The 21,836-nt window shown below is 39.7% G+C and overlaps 2 protein-coding genes across 2 annotated transcripts in view; both read left to right on the forward strand.

The window, feature by feature from the left end:
- Positions 1-2,425: 2,425 nt before the first annotated feature.
- LOC140947035 (sialin-like) lies at positions 2,426-16,166 on the forward strand. Its single transcript, XM_073396114.1, has 10 exons — positions 2,426-2,681; positions 4,729-4,762; positions 6,025-6,224; positions 7,336-7,423; positions 7,728-7,823; positions 9,075-9,211; positions 10,860-11,009; positions 11,570-11,702; positions 12,032-12,276; positions 14,821-16,166. The coding sequence occupies exons 1-10, from the start codon at positions 2,436-2,438 to the stop codon at positions 15,061-15,063; spliced, it is 1,572 nt and encodes a 523-aa protein (XP_073252215.1). The 5' UTR covers positions 2,426-2,435; the 3' UTR covers positions 15,064-16,166.
- Positions 16,167-16,305: 139 nt separating this feature from the next.
- The window catches only part of LOC140947069 (sialin-like), a 20,646-nt gene continuing 15,115 nt past the window's right edge, over positions 16,306-21,836 (forward strand). The window contains exons 1-3 of the mRNA XM_073396155.1: positions 16,306-16,592; positions 18,844-18,877; positions 19,487-19,686. Coding sequence (XP_073252256.1) covers positions 16,347-16,592; positions 18,844-18,877; positions 19,487-19,686 — 480 coding nt within the window. The 5' untranslated portion in view covers positions 16,306-16,346. The remainder of the gene's footprint in view (positions 16,593-18,843; positions 18,878-19,486; positions 19,687-21,836) is intronic.

The raw sequence follows: 21,836 nt of genomic DNA on the forward strand, positions 1-21,836 counted from the left end.
TGGACGTTGTTCTTGTCGATACTTGTCCGCAACCGCTTGCCCGCCATTTCGATCTGATCGTGTTTTGTTGTTTCTACTTATCTTGGGGACTGGCTGAAAGCAAACGTAAAATGGATTTTTTACCCTTTAAGTCCCAATATCAACATTCATATCCTTGACACTGTTCTTAATCCATTTTTTATGATACTGCCTAAGGCAATTAGTTCAATTTGAATTTGTTGGGGCAACTAATAATTATTTCAGCTATACGGTATAATGTTTTCCTTAATTGGCCATTATAGAAATTGGAGTTACTTTCTGACAAATTGGCCACATCATTTCGGGTATAACGGTATATTGAGATCTCATGGCCAATTCTACAAGTTTCACGTAAACCACTTTAGAAAAATTTGAGAAGTGATTGTTTTTCTTCTGCTTTGTTTCACATACAGGACGATTCAGTTCAGTAATTTTCAAGTGTCGAACCAGTTTTGTACAGCTCTCTTAAAAAACGGGTGCATTATTATCACGTTGCACCCAATAACATGTGGAAATTAACCTGACCGCTGCCTGGAGAAAGTGCTGCCTTTGCAATGACATCTGCAAATGGTTAGACTTTTCAGTCTTCTCGGATAAGGACGAAAATCAGTAGGTCCCGTCTCACGTCACTTTCACCGATTTGTTCTTGTGGAACGTAAAAGAACCGGCAGGACTTTGCCGCGGGTGACGGGTGATGGGTGGCGGGTGACGGGTGGCGGGTAGCGGGTAGACGGGTGGCGGGTAGCGGTTAGCAGGTGACGGGAAGCGGGTGGCGGGTGGTGGGTCAGGCCTTAAAAAATAAAAATAAAAATAAGAAGGGGAAACCAAAAAAAGAAAAACGATAATAAAAATTACAAAAAAAGCGATATTTTAGCAATATTCTTCTACACGATATCGCATGCACGAGATAGCTTGAGGAGCTCATAAAAATTAATAATAATAGTAATATTTAGTAATATCCTGCGACCAGACAAGTAAGATCGCATTCTCTTCTCGACATGTTTGAACAGTGTCTCAGATTTTTGACAAGTGCGTTTGTTCTTTTGTTATAAGTTGGGATAAACATTGCATTGCCTGTGGGATAAATCTTTGCCGATTTGGTTCCCGACTTTTAGTTTAAAGTGAACAAAATGTCTACTTCGTGAAAACAAGGAAATTTGCCTAAGACTAAAGCAACAAAACTGTCAATGTTAATGCGTACCAGAGAAGGAGCAGCAACGTTTTTGACACAGCATGGACCGTTTTCGCCTCATGTGGCGTCTCGGACGCGAATTGATCTCGTTGATATATACAAAAAGGATCTGCATTTTTTTTAAATACTACTTAAAAATACTGATTAGGATGGCAATCATGCCGCATACTAGGGCAAAAACTGAGCTACGACACGGAAGGCCCAATCTCTTGCAGTCTGTTATAAACACGGCTAAACAGTTGGGGAAGTGCAATCATCTTTCGTCTTAATGTGGAAGAAAAAGCAAACAAGACAAACAAGATCGACACGTGCCATGTGTCTTGCTTGACATAGCCCATTTTCATTTCACACACCGCGTGTAGCCTGACGAAACGTCACTTGCGGTGCGGAGCTAGGAGAGGTGACTGTTTTCACAGGCATGATTTCTCGTTTTTTTTTTCCATTTTTAGTCCGCGTAAGTAGATAAGACAAAACAAGACAATACTTTTATTTGGAGTCTGGTAGCTAGTACATAAACGTTGAAATTATTTTCAAATTACAACATACAGTTATATCAATATCAATTATACTATAACGAGTTATAATATTTTATTTTCATATATATTTTTAACCCACCACCCGTCACCCGCTACCCGTCACCCGCCACCTGCCACCCGCCACCCGTCACCCGCCACCCGCCACCCGCGGAAAAGTCCTGCCGTCCGACACCACTATTCGAAAAGAGTAGGGGTTGTACACCACGGTGTTGTGGTCAGCCTTTACTGGTTGTGGGATCATTGGGTATTATGACACCTCGCATAGGACCTGAGCCCCGTTCGTGCATAATTGTTATCCCTCTGGGCAGGTCTGTGTCCAGAACAGCTGATAAAGCTGGTAAATAAAATTTATATTTTTCAGTATGACATAATTTTTCTTCCAATACTTTAGCAAAAAGTCTATGTATGTAGATATAATTTATACAAAATATGTGATAGAACAAAAGAAAACATATAAATAAAAGGACTAATTAATACTTTTATTTTTATTTATTTTCCGTACAAAACGAAGTGAACAAAGGAAGAGAATTAGGCGAATTCAATAGCCCTCCGCAAACTAGTTCCCAGAGCCTTCGCTCGTCTATCTAGATCCCAGGCATTGCCGCGTATTTCGAAAATCTGAAGTCTCGTGATTTCAGTATTTATTTCATATCATTTAATGTTCTTTTTTTTTAACTGTGTGGGTTTCAATGGAGGAGGCGTCACCTCTCCTGCAAAAAACCAGCTGTAAATCTGGCCGGCAGTCAAGATGCTATATACCCACTCGATACGTTCTAGCAGCCTTGTCCTGTTCGGGTTTTTGTGTGGTGTATCTTCTCCGAGTGAATTTGAGCGTGGCTCTGGTGGCCATGGTCAATTCCACCTACGCAAACGAACAGGCCTCTGGAAATAACCCGGAATGTCAGAGAAATTCTTCCACAGATTCAAAGCAAAAGGTTAGAAGGCAACGTGTTTAGTATAAAGTACATGTATGTTCAAGTTAATCGACCGTACTTTCACGTGCTTTGGCTGGAAAGAACAATATGTGCATGACAGTCACATGCGTCATAAAAAAATACTGATGTGATTTGTTGTAAGCTTTATCGTCGTCGAATAAAGTAGTCCAAGATTGAAAATTTGCCGAGAATTTAAGTTGCGCTATGTCTATGTCAACATGTGTGGTTAATATCTGAGCCATTATCACGCTTGTTGTGTGTATAAACACTGCATTGAATGATATCCTTTTCAGATCAGTATTGTTACATGTGTCCTTTGGAGACACCATGTGTTTGTCAACTTCTTTTGACGTCTAGATGGTTTGCCATGGGCCAAAATTACCATTATATTTAATTATACTACATGCGCATGTATTATTAATATATTAGGTATTGTGGATTTATTCTAGTTGTTGTTTTTGTCTCGGTCTGTTATTACACCATTGTTTTGTAGTCCAGGCCCCACTTGCTCAAATGTTGGATAGCACTATCCACCGGATGTAAATCACTATGCAGTGGATATTATTAGAAACAGGGGAACTAATTGCACTATCGAAAGGATAGAGGCGATATTATCCAGCGGATAGTGTCATCTGCCAAATGGTGCCAGAGGAAAGAAACTTTTAAATGAGTCTGGAGAGATTCACTGTTTTATTGATCATATTACACTGCTGAATTAACAGTAATAAAAATTGCAATGTCACCAGTCTGTAAGAAAAAAATTCCATAAAGTGAAGGTCTTCAGAAGGTTATTGCAGTGGCAAACAGAATTGAATGGCTTTATAAACTTGTAGGAATGTATCTGCAGAAGCTAGAAGCTTGTGATAAAGTGGGACTCTACAGCACACTTCAAAATAATTTGCACTGACAACTTGTAGCTATAAGTTCGCAAGGTCTCATGGTTTATGGTTTATCCTTTTCAAATGCATGGTTTTTCCAACCCGTCTTTGAAAGTGCCAGTGTTAATGTCAATTTAACACCTGTTATCAGTGCAATGATTTGTTACTATTAATACTTTAAAGTATGATTGAAGATGGAAACCTGGAAACCTTTGTTCTTACCATTCAATTGCTTGCATGTGGGTTCTACAGTCGAACCTCCTGTGAGTAACCACCCAAAAAGGGAGGAGTTGGTGGTCGCTCAGAGCCGTCAACAAGTTTTTAAGAGCAAGCAGATAATGAATAGTAGGCAGCTTTGGAACTTGTACCAAAGGAACAAGTTCTTGAGGACTGAGGCATCTAGGGACATTTTGAAATTTAGAGTCTTGGAAATGGCATTTCCAGGGGTTTTATTTTTCCACCATGGATGCCGGGATGTTGTTTTGTCAGAATATACGCAAGACTGGAAACATGCAATGCTATCAAAATATCTCAGGCATTCCATAACATCGCACGGTTCGAACGTGTTACACATCTAAACCTGTTTAAATATGTATTCAATGTCATTCAAAACTCCTGAAAATTTGGCTGTTTTTGATAAGTGGTTGCTTACTGAGTGTACTTGGGATGGGAGGTGGTTGCTTACGAGAGGTGGTCGCACATGGGGTTTTGTCTGTATTTACATCACTAACTTTTGAGTCTTTTCGATCTATGGGACCATCCAAGTGAATGACCCTCTTTAGTAGTGCTAATTTATTTAGTATTTAGTTCTAACCTTGAGTCCTTGGGTTATTCAACTATGCCAGTAAAAATTACCCATTTTTATCTGTACTTTCACTTGGTACTATTTATTAATGTTAGAATGTACAGAGTAGTTCTAACTTTTGAGTCTGTGGAAGAAATCCCATAGTGTTACAATTTAAAGGAAACTTTTCGATGGTGCTTTTCATTTCTTTGGATTTTTACAAAAAGAAATTTAGATTTTTTTTCTTAAGCGACAGACCTTATTGAGTGCAGGGCAGTATTTAGATGAGAGGTGAGCTCCTTTTTCCTCTTAATCATTATAAATGTGTCCAAACATTTTTAGGTTCAGTCTTTTTGACTGTGTGATAATCAAAATTGTTTTGTAGGATGGGGAGTTTAACTGGGATCAAAAAACACAAGGTAAACTGCATGCTAAATCTGTTTAATTATTTGCCTTTTGAATGAAGTTTTTGTTTCTGATAACTGAGCACCTACTTTTAGCGGAGCTCTACATGTGCGCAAAGGAGCCCTCAAGCTTAGAAAATTCTATTCGAGAAATTTTGGTAGTGCACCTGGTGGACATCCATCCGTCCACCCATTCATTCACACCACAGGCCAACCAATGTGATATCTCACACTTTCTTAGCTAGTGTGGCAGCCCATCACCTGATATTGCACATCCGTGTTGGGGTGAATTGACAGCTGTCAAAACAGGGTAGTCACTGAACAGTATCATGACTGTTTCACTGGCTCAGGTGTCGACCCATCGAGGGTACATGTTGAAGTTTCCCGCTGATAAGTTATATTTACTAGTTTTCAACTGATTACAGGCTCAACTCCAAGTAGATAACCTTGTAAAATAAATGGCACGTTTTTTGTTTGAAGTAAAAAAAATTTATTAATGGGAGCTTTGCCTTTATCCTTGGCTAATTCATTCTACAGGCCATCTGATATTACGCGATGGTGCGATTTCGCACAATTGACCTCAAATCGCATCTGATCGCACAATTTGAGGAAAATCGCATAATTCTTAAAAAAATGCTAAATTCAAGTAAAGTAAACAATGAATTCTAACTTTAATTAAACATTTTCCCAATCGTAATGTTATTTATGGTGATTTACCGCTAAAGAAAGCCTTGCAAGGCATCCGAAACCTTCGATCGCGGTATCTGGGCAGCCATTTTGATTTCAGAGACAAGCAGTGTGGTCAGCGGTGAAACAGCATTATGTAATATTAAGCAAGTGTCCTTTTTCTTTTCTGGGTCAAAATAATCGGACAAATTTAACTATTTTGTTTTAAAATAGATGTTTTATTATTCCTTTACATTCAAATTGCCTGTTAAGTGGTTTTTCTTCTTTGAAACCTGGTAAAACAATGTAAATTAGCCCTAAAAAAATCGCGTAATTTATTGCATAATAGTCCTATCTTATCGCATGGAATCTACCCTGAAAATATTGCACAATTTCCCATTTTTTGTCGCACCCTATCAGATGGCCTGATTCTATGATCTTGTTAGTTAGCTTTGGGAGGTGATCATACAGTTCCTGTTCTTCAGTTTGAGATGTTGTCCCACCAAATTAAGAGATGTTGAATGCTACTGCGTGGAGGCACCATCAGTTTGCTCTTCCTTTATTTCAATTTTTAGTTTTTAAAGTTTGATGCTTGTATTTTGGCTCTGTAGGTATTATCCTGGGTTCATTTTTCTATGGATATATCATCACTCAGTTACCAGGTGGATGGCTGGGAGCACGGTTTGGTGGAAAGTATTTATTTGGCCTTGGAGTGCTTTGCACTTCTGTGTTGACAATTTTCACTCCTCTTGCTGCACGTCATAGTGTTGGAATGTTAATTCTGGTGAGAATACTGGAAGGATTAGGAGAGGTAAACTATTTAGTTGTAAACTTTCTGTACATAGTTGATCCATTTTAGTCCTCTAATTAATGCCATACATTTGGACAACAACAAATACATTGTAAAATGCAATTAAGTTACTTGAATGGTAAAAGTCATGACAAAAGGCAGCCCTTATAATTACATTTAGGCTATGTTTGTAATACACATAAATCAGTCACCTTAGTTTGCCAGCAGCATGGTAGTGAGTGGAATAGCTAAAAATATTAAAGTGGTTCCAGCTGTAAAAATCCCTTGGCAAGTAACCATTAGCAATCTTCTTTCAGATTATTTTTTATAAGTTAATTATTCCTACTCATGGAAAAAGGAACAGGTAATCCTTAATGATGAGAGTCTCGTGCCCTTAGTGACTCTCCTACTTTAACTCTCTTATTAAACCATTTTTGTGTTTATTTAGATCAAGGAAAACTTGATCACATGTTACAGTTCACCATTTGAGTTTTAAAACATTAATGACACATCTGATTCTGAATCTCACAAATCATTGTAAGCTAATCCCCAGTACTAGGGTTATTTGTTGTGGAATTTTATCTTTTGTACAGTTTGAATTTTGTTTCCCTTTGTTTTCAACTCATACATTACCATACTTCTAAACAAAGGAAAATAAAATTTAAACCAAGGGTAAAATTGAACCACAAGATATTCATGTACTTTTTGACCTTTAATCCTCTCTTATTTACACTGAAAACCAAACTCTTTTGTCGTTTTTCTATCCGCATTAATTATTGCGGGTGAGGAGAGCAGTCCACAGTCCTGATCTCCAGGTTATTATGCATGTGCGGTAATTAATGGACTTGGACAAAGAATGAGTGGAATGCATAGAATGCAATTTGATCTTGAAAGCATGTTTGGATCAGCAATTCTTATTTTACTCTTATTCTGATCATTTGTGGTTTGATCTTCTACCATGTGAAACAATAATTTATGCATAGCACAGTGTTGGAGCAAGAGTGGTTTGACCTTCGATAGATCTCGCCCACACTCCTAGTTTACAATCTGTGCAAGTACTCAGGCACTTAAATAGAACTGCTCTGAAAGTTCTGTTGTAAGAATCTCCCTGATGTCATGTTGTTTCATGCAGGGTGTGACGTTCCCAGCTATGCATGCCATGTGGAGTAGTTGGGCCCCTCCATTAGAAAGGAGCAAACTGGTCACTTTATCTTATACAGGTACGTACTGCTATGTACATTTTGAATCAAGTCCACTGTTAACTGCCACCTGGTAGCTCGGTTGGAAATCTGCCGATCTGCTGAGAGGGTGGCCATAAGTTCAATTTCCGACTGGACCACCAACTTAACCAGGGTCTTGAAAAAATACTGTTAAGATCATGACCTTTACACTGCAAGTGTGAAAAAAACCTCATGTCAGTTTAGATGATCGTGTCTTTTGGCAGTGATGTTCTGCCGTTGACCTTCTTTTCTATTTTGTTAGTACAAGAGTACTTGCTTATTTTCTTGTTTATTTATCACAAAGGCCTTCAACTTGGCACCATCCTGGGTATGCCAATGGCAGGAGTTCTTTGTGGATCTGACTTGTGGGGAGGATGGCCATCTGTATTTTATATCTTTGGTAAGTGTTTACCTAGTCTGCTACACAGCCGTTTTTAGTGTCGTCACGCAATGCTCCTCCCCACTAATGGCTGCTGAAAACCGAACTACATTCCTTTCCCGTGATTAGCCAATTATAATTCAGCTCCCATTTTCTGGAAGGTGTTTGCGCCACGTTTGCGGTACTGTGACTCCTCCAATCACAGCTTTGCTTTTATCGGTGCCCCATGTGTGATTGACAGAATAATCAAAATCGTCGCTTGAAAACATTCAATTAACTACAGTGGGGTTGTCGTCAACCTGGGTTGGAGGAGTCACAGTACCGCAAACCTGGCGCGAACACCTTCCAGAAAATGGGAGCTGAATTATAATTGGCTAATCACGGGAAAGGAATGTAGTTCAGTTTTCAGCAGCTGTTAGTGGGGAGGAGCATTGCGTGACAACACTAAAAACGGCTGTGTAGCAGACTAGTGTTTACCCCGCAGTGGAGGTGATTAGAACCTCTCCATCTCTCATGAAAAGATGACATAATTATCTTAAAGGCATCACATGTTCACTAGGACGCCCAGACGCATCTTCTGACTGCCACGCAGTTAAACCAAATTCCATGGTCAACAGCAGGCCACCAGCCAAAAGGAAAATATTAAATTATAAAAATATTCACTTGAGACAATCAAAGAACATGTAAGTATTATAGCAGATAAACAGGAAGGCAAGGATAGTCAAACTACATGTAAAAAGGAGATTAAACAAAAATTAATAATATTGCAAAGAGTAACTTTGTGAAACTGTTCAGACATATATGTTCGGCAAGACATATTTGTTTGTCGTGGGGCTGCGATTTTGTCATTTACATTTCGTAACTTAATGGTGATAGCCAGGCTTTCTCAAAACCAATTTCCAGTTTCTGCTGGTTTGGTTTCTCTATCCTTTGAGCAAATAATGAAATCAGGGAGAGAGACTTCCTGAATTCGTTTGAAGTGAGGGAGTGGCTGCACGGAGGCTTTGACTCAATTTGCGAGCGTCCTGCACTCTCACATACTTGTGACAAGTCTACTAAGATTAGAGCGAGAAAATATACCAACCTGCCCTGACACCACTGCTTCTAGAATACACCTTTGATTAGCGGATAGGGTTGCTACCTCTATTTGATGATGCTGCTGCTTAAGATGTCTCGTTGTCTTACAGCTAATGAACAGAGAAGTCTGTACGTACATTCGCATCCTTAAACATTGGCGTGGAAGTTCCGTAAATTTGATTGTTTTTTTTTTAGGTGGTGTCGGTGTTTTATGGTTTATCATGTGGACAATGTTAACACACGACAGACCAGCTAATCATCCAAGAATATCCATCAAAGAAAGAGAATATATTCAATCTAGTATAGGAGCAGGGCAGGACAAGGAAAGAAGAGTACGGGAATTGTGCTGTAATTTTAAACTTTATTGATAAGTAGCCCCATTTACGAGCTAATCATTTTGTTGGGAAAACTGTTATCAGCTTCCTTTGTTTCCTATCGGTAACGAAAGACACAACAGAGTGATACGGTTTTGGGGGATGCTGTCACAAAATTACAGATGTTTTTTATGGATCTTTAACCTTGTTTCAAGAGTTATAACTTGATCCCTGTTCAACTTTACAGCACCAAACTTGGTCAAATGACCAATATCAACATGACCTATAATATGTTGGTGTCAGTTTATCGATTAGTTTAAATTTGAAACTCGCCCCAGTTCCATACCCCTTCAAATGCCTGCCACGCTAACTGTATAAATTTCCAGGCGTCCAGATACTCGGGATGCCACGCGGAAAGGAGAATGTATTAAGAAAATAGAAAATTTTCAATAAGCAACTGTTAGCAGTGTCGCGCGATCATGATTAATTTGTGATGTGAACTAAACGATAGTCCTGCCCCAGTGTGTATGTGGATTAAAGGACCTGTGTCACGAAATTCAGACAAATTAGGTAATTACAAAATGCCCGTTAAGTCGAGAGAAACATAAAAATAACCGCTTAAAACATTAAAGGAAGGTTAAAATAGCACAACAGAAACAACAGATTCTGCGGATGGGCAAAACTGAAGAAGATTGAAATGGATTGAAATTAGGGTTTTTGAAAACTGTTCAGCCTAACAGTTTTTCAAAGTTGATCCCTGCAGCTTGCAACTTCAAAAATAATGCTCAGGAGATCTGATTTTGTCATTTACATGTAATTTGTTTGCTTACTTAAAGTTCCATAGTGATTGAGGGTGAGTAATTGGCAAAATTAAACAAAATGAACTGGACTGCCTCGACATAGCCCCTTTAACAGATGAGTGGACCAACTCTGTTGATCTACGAAACAAATTTGTTTTAAACGCCATGTGTACTCATATTGAGTAGTCCACCTGCTGTCACAGCTCCTCAGTTCGTTGTAGAGCACTATCCTGGATTTAGCAGTGAACATCACATGCATTTATTATAAGCTCATATATTTTCTCTAAAAAGATTAATGGACAATGGACACTTTCCTGTGTCCCGAGACACCAGCTCTCATATATCGTCAACCCCACTTTATGGACACTGGGTGCCTGCGCACTGTCTATTTTCATTGTCCTATTATGGGCTAATTTTGGACATTGCACCCCGTTCAAATAATGACAGATTTATATGGGTAAATACAACTTTATCAGCCAAAAAAACAAAACAAAACAAAAGCATCAACAGAGCAGAACAACACAATAACAACAGCAAAGTGGAGAGACATTTATTATTATTATTATTATTATTATTATTATTATTATTATTATTATTATTATTATTATTATTATTTTGATCAGTCCGTTTTTGATCAGTCCGGTGTTGAACCGTTAGGCTGTACTTCCTTGGCCTTTTGCGTCAATCATTGCTCCTTTGTATCTGAATATCGATAAAACATGTGGCCATGTGGCCCTGACGTTTTCGCTGAGAACCTGCTTAATACGGACACCCGGATAAAACGACGACATGTCCCCTTGGTGTTCGTATTAACTGGGTTCTGTATATGTAACCTGTTTACTCAATTTCTTATGCTATGTTTTCAGAAACATGACACACCATGGCTTGCAATCTTTTCTTCGCCAGCCGTGTGGGGGATAATTGTCGCACATTTCAGCAACAACTGGGGTTTTTACACCTTTCTTACTTGTTTGCCGTCGTATTTTAAAGAAGTTCTCAACTTTTCAATTTCTAAGGTAAGAAAGGCGTGTTGGTATCAAAGATCTAAGTGCGTTACATTCAACTCTATTTATTGATTTCTCATTTATTTGTTGTCAGTTGAATACATAGAGGGTATTACACGGTGGCGAGATTAGAATTTTATGTTCAAGTGGCAAGAACAATATCGCGAACGAGTGAGATATTGTTCTTGCTACGAGAACGTAAAATTCATATCTTCGAGCTAACGTGTAATGTTCTTTTTATTATATGGAGAAACCAATTCGACAAAAGCAAAAGGCGGGAATCGTGACGTCATTGAACGATACGACACTCACAAAGGTGACATACGGAAAATACGCCACTCGGGTCCCGGATGAAGTGGCGTATGGAATCTACGAGTGGTTTAGTTCCCAGTAAAACACTCTCCTCCATATAATAATATAGTAATAAGTCTATTTAGAACTAAATTTTAAAACATATATAATTCCGTATTCTATTCTAGTTCAGTTCTGTGTTGCGGCTTTTAATCGGACGAGTCTTATATCTGCTCCAAATGTTGTCCTCTCTCGATCAGTTTAATGTTGTATTATTTCAGAATGGTTTCCTGTCTGCCATCCCGTTTGCTCTTTCGTACATAATTGGGATTAGTGCAGGTTATCTTGCGGATTGGATGCGTGAAAACAATATATTATCCACTGGGGAGGTTAGGAAAGTATTTGCCACAGGAGGTGAGTACCCCCACTAGCCCCTCCCCCTATCTTGAAATAATGACAACAGTACATAAATAACTAGTTGTTGTAATAACCAAAGGTTACGGAGTGCGGGTGACAACGATGTAAGGTCAATCGCTTTTGCTCCAACGCAGTGAGTGCTTTGCGTAGGTTTCTCTTGACAGATGGCCAAAACAGCAGTGATCAGATTACGAGGGGTAGAAGGTCGAAACGCGCGTGATCAAACTGCGTTCTTGGCATTCAATTCATTCTTAATATATAAAACCGCCCGGAATAGTGAGGCCTGGTGGCTAGGCAAGTAATCTGCTCATGTTTCTATTTCTCAGGTTACCTCATACCCGCCTGTCTGATGATAGCCACAAGTTATGTTGGCTGCAAATCCACCAGCCTGGCAGTTGCTTTATTCTCACTGGCTCTAGGGTCCTCTAATCTTAATACGGCGAGCTACACTGTCAATCACTTGGACATCGCTCCTAGATTTTCTGGAGTCTTGATGGGAATCACAAACGCAGCCGGGACAATTCCAGGGATAATTGGACCCTATGTGGTCGGACTGTTAACAGACAATCAGGTATGCTGTTAGAGGAATGGTTACGTTTTGTACACAACGGATGGTTTGTCTAAAACCAGGAATCTGGAATCTGGGAAAAACCCTCGCCGAACGTCAAATCACTCTGACGTTTAGTGATTAGGGTTAGGAAACTGAATGAATCAAATTTCAGGTCAGTTTGGCCAGTATAATGACCTTAAATGAAACCAGATTCACCCAGTTTCTTAACCCTAATCACTAAACTTAATAGCCATTCGGCGTTCGGTGATGGTTTTTTTTCCGGATTCCGCATTCCGGGTTTAGGCAAATCCCACAACTGGTTGGTTCCAAATATAGAGGATATTACATGGCCGTGCGCTCACTCGTGAAATATTTTTTCATTACGAGAAAAGTAATTTCGGATCTCCAAGCGGCCATGTAATGTTCTATTTATTATATAAACACCAATAAACTACCAAACCATTTCACTTTAATAGTTTTTTGGTGTGAAAGGCGCGATTTATTATGTAGCCATAGCAACGGTGATATTTTCACATGTGAAGATATCAAGTTTTTGCGCGAAAGCTCACCTGGTATTTCATTGGTGTTTATATAATAATATAGAGTCTGATACGATACTAGAACTCACCATCCTTTTTCACTCGGGGCCGTTCTGTTTATGAACCGTTTTTCCACACGGGACCTGTCTGTTATGGTCCGCTATTGGATAACAGTGAGTGAAGTAGCTTTTTTCACCGGTGTAAGCACTTGAAAAATTCATGTTCAGGCTTTCAAGTGAAGATGGCACCAACGAAGACAATACGTTCGACTTCGAGCAACAACAACAACAACAAAAAACAATGACTACAACAAAGACAACAAACAAAAGAATAAAGCAAATAAGGAAAACAAGCCCTCAACAGGACGGACAAAGAGACAGTGAATTATTTTACCACTTGTTAGTAAGTTTACATTTGGGCAACTAATCCGATAAGACTTTGCTCCCAAGACTTTGGTACCAAAGCAACGGCTTTTTAGTGTACTTCACATGAGTATCGTTGGAGTACAACTCTGGATACAATAACATTGACTACAGAAGGCAGCCTTAATTCCGCTTCTGGTACCGAGAGTAACCAATCGGAGTGATTCCAAAATTGTACCAGGGCGGAGCATACAAAGTCTACAGAGTATACAAAGCGTATAAACAAGGATACTGTAGCACGTCAAAGACTTCAATCCCTGGTCGGATTGGAAGTTGTTGTTGTTGTTTTTCGAAAAAGAGAAAACCAGAAAACTCTCAGGGCAGAGCCCAGAGTCAGTACTGAAGGGAAAAAGTGTTGTTACAACTTTCGATTCTACTTTTGTATGGTAAAATTTATAACGTGAAATTTGAGATTTGCCTCAACTTTCATACTGGCCACCGTTAAGATTGAATAGGTTAATTAACAGTTAATGAATGAGGCTGAGTATCTTATGAAGAATTACGGAGATCGAGGAGGGTGTTATCCGTCGAGGCCGTAGGCCGAGGTGGATAACACCCTCCGAGATCTCCATAATTCTTCATATGATACGAAAGCCGAATTCAATAACTGTTTTATTATTCATTCAAAATAAGTCCTAGTTTAAAAACATAGCTAAAACATGCTTACCTCCATCGATCCATCGATGTTCAGTTCATCTTCGATAGTGTACGTTTAGGTTTGTCCAGCTCCGCAAATATTCTCCAAATAGCAAATGTCGCCCTCCGAGTTGTCTTCTTGCTGTTCTTGCCATGTTTTTAGCTATTTTTTCACCTAGTTCTTCTTGAAACGAGTGAAATGTCCGCCATTTTTTCAAGTTCACAACCAAAACAACTCAACCTCGTCCCCAGGTCTTCTCGGTTAACGGTGCCTTAACCTGCGAAAACGCTGCATTTTTTACGTCATTTCCTCGTTAAAGTCAAAATTCTTCCAAATTTGGTCATCAGTTACTGGTTATGGTGAATTAAACGTGTGCTTTTAGCCAATCAGAATCGGGGAAATATTTTGAATGAATAATAATTCAATTTATACGAACCTCGAGACCGAGAATCGAACCCCAGCCTTTGTTATTGAGGAGAAGGGCTTCTGCAACAACGCAAACGCTCTACTAGTAACTACTTGTTGACTGACTGCCCCTATCACACAATGGCGGATCACACTACGGTTCGGTTTAACTAAAAGAGACCTTTATATTTTAAGACGAGTTCGACAACGAGTACGAGATTTGACTTAAAGCTTTTTCGCGTCTTCTCAAAATATAGACTCCCCGGAAAGCTTCTTTTTACTATTTTTCACCAGAAAAGTTAGCAGTGTTACCTTTAGTGAAGGAGGTTACACCCTCTCCCGATCGCAAAATGATAAAACTTCTAAAAATTGATCACTTGTTTCCGCCACTTTGACATTCTAGCTAAAACTCTTAGTAGAGCGACGAGGGCTACCACGTTTTCCCGCCAAAATGAGGCTGGTTCACGCGCGAGCACTACTTAGTATATTGAGAAATCTCGTACTCGTCTTAGAATCTAAAAGTCTCTATTTCTAATTGACGGCTACTGTATTTTTTCCACAGCCGACAAGACTTCAATGGCAGAAAGTGTTTTACATATCTGCTGGGGTGTACATAATCGGTTGGGTAACGTTTGTGCTTTTTGCGAGTGGTAAAGTCCAAGAGTGGAATTCACCTTTTGAAGACAAATTGGTGCCAATTGATATTCCCCGAGCTCCAAGGAAACCTGTCATGGCGGACATCCTGTCTATAAACAACTCTGATAATGCCGTCACAGACACCTCACATTCTGCCGCTGAATGCTAGGACGACGCGAAAAATTGATGTGTTCAGTCGCGGGTTCGTCCTGTAGGTCGATATTATTCTGCCGTTGCCTGCGTCGAAGTGGAATACATGTAACAAGACAACGTGCGGACCATAGTAATTTTTGTTTTATTTTTTAATATATTTTTTATCACATTGAGTCGCTTCAAGTCGCGGCTGTACTATTATAAGAATAAACCTGAGGCTGAGATTTAAAATTGGATATAATTTTTTGTGTTGAAAATCTGTTAATAAAATACAATTAGATGTTATTGTTCCTTTCTCTAGACGGGAAAACTTGCAAGCAAACTACTAACTGAAGCCAAATGTTGCTAATAATGGTTCGATGAACGGTTCATTGATACTCCAATACAAGCTAAAATGGAAATGAGATAAGCTTCAATTTAAGAATAATATAAGAAGAAGAATATTTTCAGTCTAAAATCGACAGAAAAATAAGAATATTCAGCCTGGGAAAAAAACAAACAAACAAAAAAAAAAAAACAAGTATTCTTATAAAAAAATAAAGAGTGTAATAGCTGAGAAATTTCAAAACAAAAAAAGAAACAAACAATCTGATCACCTGATCAAACTGATCACCGCACTCTACGCTATTCCGGAGACGTTGGATGGAACCAGTCTATGAGAAAAGATGTCGTTAATTACAACACTGTAAGAAAGTAATGCCTGTTTCAAACGTCGTGCTACTGCCGTGCTAAGCTGGCTCGACTGTAGCTCGACTGCAGCACGACACTAGCACGACTTGGTCTCAGACGTCGAAATAGAACGGCTGTTGCCGAAAACAAAACACAAAAATAAAGAAACGGTTTAGCAAACTTTTAAATATATTCTAATGTATTCATAATTTATGAATTGAGTTCGGCACGGCGGTAGCACTACTGCCGTGCTATAAAAGTCGAAATTAATTCGATCGATTGAGTTCGACACGGCAGTAGCGCGACGTTTGAAACGGGCCTAAAAGATTCCTTTCATATGACTGTATGGTTGTCACAAAATATGTATTTATTTTTGTCTAAAAATATTAGAAATTATATATATGTTTTTTTGAATAAAAATAAAGATAAAAAAGTCTTGTTGATTGGAAAGCTGTGCCGGTTTTTTAATGCATTATCTGTCCTGTGCGAACTAGTTCCCAGAGAGTTCCCAGAGCCTCTGCTCGGCTATCCAGTTTCCAGGGATTGCCGCGTATTTCAAAATTTACTTCTCTCGTGACTTCTACATGTGAATTACCCTTTAAACCTCAAAGTTCTGTTATTTCTTTGGCAATGGAGGAGGCCTTACCACTTTTGCGAGAAAATAGCTCTAACTCGTACCGGCAGTCAAGATGCTATATACCCGCTCGATACGTTCTAGCAGCTTTGTCCTGTTCGGGTTTTTCTGTGATGTATCTTCTCCGAGTGAATTTAAGCGTGGCTCTGGTGGCCATGGTCAATTCCACCTACGCGAACGAACAGGCGTCTGCAAATAACCCGGAATGTCAAAGAAATTCTTCCACAGATTCCGAGAAAAAGGTAAGAAGGAAAGGAGTCTAGTCTTATTGCCTTGTTGTATTCTTTGTTGTTTGCCCGCCTCTCCGGCCGCTTGTCTTTGTCTTAGCAGTGGAACACCAAAATAGCGCTAACTTGCCGAAAACGCTTCAAAACGGCCTGAGACGCGGGCAAACAACAAAGAATACAACAAGGCAATAAGGTAAGTCGATTTTATTTAAAAACATAACATTTATTTCTCTTTTAAGAAAACCCGTTTACATCCCATACAACCGTATGTAACACGACACCGCTCGCAAGAAAGAGTCACGTCCGAGCTTGCGACGCCTGTGATATAGCGCGTCTTACCGGCCGCCTTACCATTAATTCTGCCCATCTTGATTTTCAAATGTACCGAGGGGGCAGGGGTCGGGGATTATAGCTCTAGCAACAGTAAGCGAAAAAAATAAAAATAAAAATATTTTTCTCGCTTCCTCCGAAACCGCGCCCCCCTGCTCCCTAAGTAGTTTTGACACTCACGCAGGATGACAGCCCGTAACGCAAAGCGCTCGATCTCGACGATCTTATGGGAAAACTAGGGGACTCTGAACAGTCTAGCTTGTCTAGGACGAACAATACATCGAAGTACAGGTATACATGTCAAAAATATTGATGTGTATATCACACGTTTTTTTGCCGTTTTACGAGCCAACAACATGCGTGAGTCAATCACGAGCCTCGAATCAAGCACAATTAAACCAACCTCGAGTCAAGCCCAAATGATACATTTTAATTTCCATTTTTGAATTTCCCGGCTACAGAGAATAGCAATTTTTTTGCACAAAGTTACGATGAGAGGCCCTGCCAGGAAAGGGGGGGGGGGGGGGGGGGGGTCCCATGTCGCCCGTCTGAATTTTAAAACGTCTCGTGTCGGTGTTTGTACGTGCTTGTCGCTTATGTTATCGTCGGCTTTGCCGTCACTGTCGCAATAAATGAGATACTTATTCAAAGTCTCACCTTGAAAAATTTCTATACCTGTCGCTTAGCACGATTAATTAGCCCAGTGGGATCTTTATGAATCTATTGTAAACGATTTCTTCCTGATTTCTTTGCTTCTTGATTTTGAAAATCAATAACCGCAGGCCATATCCTCGCTAATACTGTAAGCTGATGTTGCGAGCCCTCAGTCTCTTGGTTTGCGGTATATAGAATGTGTGTAACGAAAAAAGTGACCCATTTTTTCAGAGGTTTTCGACTGGTTTTGATGTTCTAACGACGAACAAATCTCCTCTGGAGCCTGTGGGAGCTTTTCTCTTGTCGCAAATATATTTCACGCGCTGTCGCTACTTTTTGGGCCATGTCGCTTGTCGGAATTTACCCTGGCAGGGCCTCTACAATGGGTACCAATAATTTGGTATTAAAATTGTCATTAGCAATTATTGGATGAGGCTCAGTATGATGTGAAGAATTATGCAGACATGCATAATTTGCCATATTATACACAAACCAACTGATACCTGTGTTTTTCTTGGATGCTTGACAAACGAAGCCAACTGGATCACCACTATTCCATGGTTTTGTAGTTCAGAAGATTTGTTTGACAGTTTTTTGCAGGAACATTTCACTATGGTACATTGAACATTTCAGATCAACTGGGACTTTGAACCCTTGTCTTTGTGAAAAAATAGTATATGCAGGGCTTGTGATAGATAGGTGGCGAAAAAAAAAAGTCAAATTTTGCGTGATTTTTAGGGATGAAATCGCGGCAAAAACAGCCGATTTCGCGGGAATTTAGCGGGAATTTCCGGGACAAATTTGACCGGAAAGTAATCGGTAAAAAAAACGGCGGATTTTGTGGTTATTTTCAGGGCAAATTTCGCTTGAAATCAATCGGTTTTGCGCTGATCAGACCGGCGTTTTTACTGTTTTTCTAACAGAGGTCATCATTTGCTCTTTCAACAACAATACGCTCCAGAAATGAACCAATGGCAAAGCCTTTAACATCATGGCTAGTGCCTAGATCTACGCCTGGTACTTTCGGAACGTTGTTTGCACCCGTGAGGAAATTTGGACATAAATTTGCGAGCTTACAGCAAGTAAATACCCCCAGTAGCTGAGACAAGTTTCAAAATTGCTGTACAGACATGTATTTGATAAGATTTCTATCGAATTTCGCGGTATTTTGCGTGTTTTTGTGAATTTCGCGAGATTTCGCGGATTGACCTGAATTTCGCGGCTCCGCGACCGCGCGAAATATCAGAAGCCCTGTTAATATGTAATTATTTTTCTTCTGTAGGATGGAGAGTTTAACTGGGATCAAAAGACACAAGGTAATGTGCTCACCAAATCTCTTTACAGGAATTATTCAGTAAATGCCTTGACCTGATAATTAATACAAGAAGCGTTGCCTCCCTCAGTTTGGTCTCAAAATAAGGAGGGGGCCCAGGCCCCCCGGGCCCTTCCCCGGGTTGCGATACTCTAGTCTATGCCCAATCTGAATGGTTTATCACAATTACCATTTTCAGGTCTAGGAGAGTTGAATTTTATGATGTTACTTCATTTTGCTCAAGATTGCAGCCTTCCATGGACGGTAAAGAACCCCTTTGTGGATGTGCTACATTGCACTATTAGTAGCTGTTATTGTTGTTGTCTGTACAAGCAGTTTCTTGTGTGCCATATTGTAACCTCATCTCTCTTCTTATCTGACATGAGCTACATTGGTTAGCCATTTAGGTGTTTAGATACTCTAGTCTGTGCCCAATCTGAATGGTTATCACAATTGCTATTTTCAGATCTAAGGGAGTTTCAATTTTATCATTTTATTTCATTTTGTTCTTGCAATATTGGATGGAGGGTAAAAATCCCTTTGTGGATGTGCTAGATTGTACTATGAGATTTTTATTTATTGATCACAATACTTGGTTTTTGGCTCTTTATAGGTCTAATACTGGCTTCATTTTTCTTTGGCTATGTCATCACTCCGTTACCAGGTGGCTGGCTAGGAACACGGTTTGGTGGGAAATATTTATTTGGCCTTGGAGTGCTTTGCACTTCTGTGTTGACAATTTTCACTCCTCTTGCTGCACGTCATGGTGCTGGGATGTTAATTCTGGTGAGAATACTGGAAGGATTAGGACAGGTAAACTATTTAGTTGCAAACATTTTGTAGTGTATTGGTTTTAGTACTAAATATAATGACTCCTTGCTTGTGTGGCAGGCAAAGAAAAAGGGAAGGGGAAGGGGGAATTTAAGTGCAAGCGAGAGTGTGTGAGGGGCACGTGTGGAGGAAAAACACCCACCTCTTAGAGGCCCTGGCGTTCTCGTGTATCCAAATTCCCCTATCGCCTTCTTATTTTAACGCCTGCTACACAGGCTCTATAAATCCTGTAAAACCCAACAAAGGCAAAGAAAAGGTCAAATGAAAACACAGTTATTAAAGTGGAATGGTTATGAAACCCGTTAGACTCCTTTGATGTAAGATTTTGTTAGCTTTTTTGGACCTAACCGTTCACAACGTTCTCTAGCATTCCTATTATTTTGAACTTACAGGCCAAGAGAAACATCGCCTTAATTTATTCAGCCGAAATTTGTGAACAAAAAACAAAGGATTGTGCATGGTCAGGGAGAGTCCAGTATAAGCTACAGCACTGTTGTGTTGTTTCCAACTTGCCGGCTTTCATAACCAGTCTCCTCTACTAATTATGATGAAAAGTAAAAAGTTATTCTAACTGAAGGCAATCCGAAATAAGCCCTGTTATTAGTTCAAATAAAGCAGATGCATGTGTATGTGGATTTATGACACAAGTTTTTTACCTGCCTCAAGAATGTAAACTTTAAAATAGCTTCATTGTTTACATGCTCAATACTCAGCTGCCAGCCCTTAAAAGTAGCCTTTTCTCCATGATAGAGACCATATTAAGAGTGGGAAATAGATTTTTCGTGAACAGGTTCGATGAAAAAAGGCTTTTCAATAACAATTCGCCCAACCATTCAAAATCCTCTCTTGGGAATACCCAAGGTAAAGTAAGCAACCGAATCTCAAACTACATTGCTGATGAAGTTCGAATGATTCGAACGAAATTTTCGTTTTGTTTTATAAATCAATTCATTAATTTTATTTTTTTAATTTTGTGCAGACTTTTGGAAATAGTTGTTTTATCAGGGAAAATCCATAAAGAACACACTGGTGATTCCACGAATCATGTGTACAGCTAACGGCAAACGTCAGATTCAGGTTGACAATTCGAGTATCAAATTAGGAATATCAGCAAAGAAAAACTGTTGAAAATAAGTCATATGGATGAACCTAAAATGAAACCTATTGCTGTGGCTTACAAGAGATTGAATTTGGTCACGTTCATGGTGCAAATTGAAGTCTGCCGTTGGCCGTAAAAATGATTCTGAATTTCTGTTAAGTATCATTCCCAGCTAATCCTCTGTAATAGGGGTTTGCTTTTTTACATGTACCTTTAACCCCTCCAGTCTTGTTTATACTTAAAGCAGCCGGCTGTTCACATCAGTATAATTTAGTCTGTACAAATAAAGTCACTTGAATTAAAACATCGCGCAGAATGGCTATTGTTCTCGGCCGTTGTATTTGTTGTTGTTCGAAAGTCGAAGATAACCAAGCTGAAGATAAACTTCGTGGCCGTCTTTGATGCATGTCTTTGAAACGTAAACTTATTCTGCCCTAAAAGACCACTTGCCTTGGCAGAGTTCTCCCTACAATACCTGCTTTGGTAGTCGGCAACCAGGTATTCTGGCGACATGGCCTGCCCATCTAACCTGGGCTCTCTGTAGGAGGGTGTCAACGCTGGAGATGCCCGACCTTTCTATGACCTCCGTGTCAGGATTTTTGTCCTGCCATCTAATGTGGAGAAGTCTGCGGAGGCAGCTCAGGTGGATATGATTGAGCTGGTTGGCGTGTACGTGTCTGCTGTACACAGTCCAGGTCTCACATGAGTAGAGAAGAGTGATGAGTACCACTGCATGGTAAACTTTCAGCTTAGTAGAGAGGCCGATGGCTATCCGTTCCCAGACATTCTCACGGAGTCTTCCGAAGGCGACGCTGGCCTTAGCAATCCTGTTGTTGACTTCAGTATCGATATAGAACCACTTTTGAGAGTGTACTACCCTGGTAGGTGAAGTTGTCAACTGCCTGTAAGTTCTGCCCCTTAACCGTAATGTGTGGTTCTTGGTAAGGCTTTCCAGGTGCAGGCTGATACATGACTTCAGTCTTTTTGGTCAGGCCGAAGTTGTCACAACCTTGAGATGAGCAGTTCATTCCAT

This window comes from Porites lutea, chromosome 8 (genome assembly GCF_958299795.1).
Source record: "Porites lutea chromosome 8, jaPorLute2.1, whole genome shotgun sequence".
NCBI classification, from domain to species: domain Eukaryota; kingdom Metazoa; phylum Cnidaria; class Anthozoa; order Scleractinia; family Poritidae; genus Porites; species Porites lutea.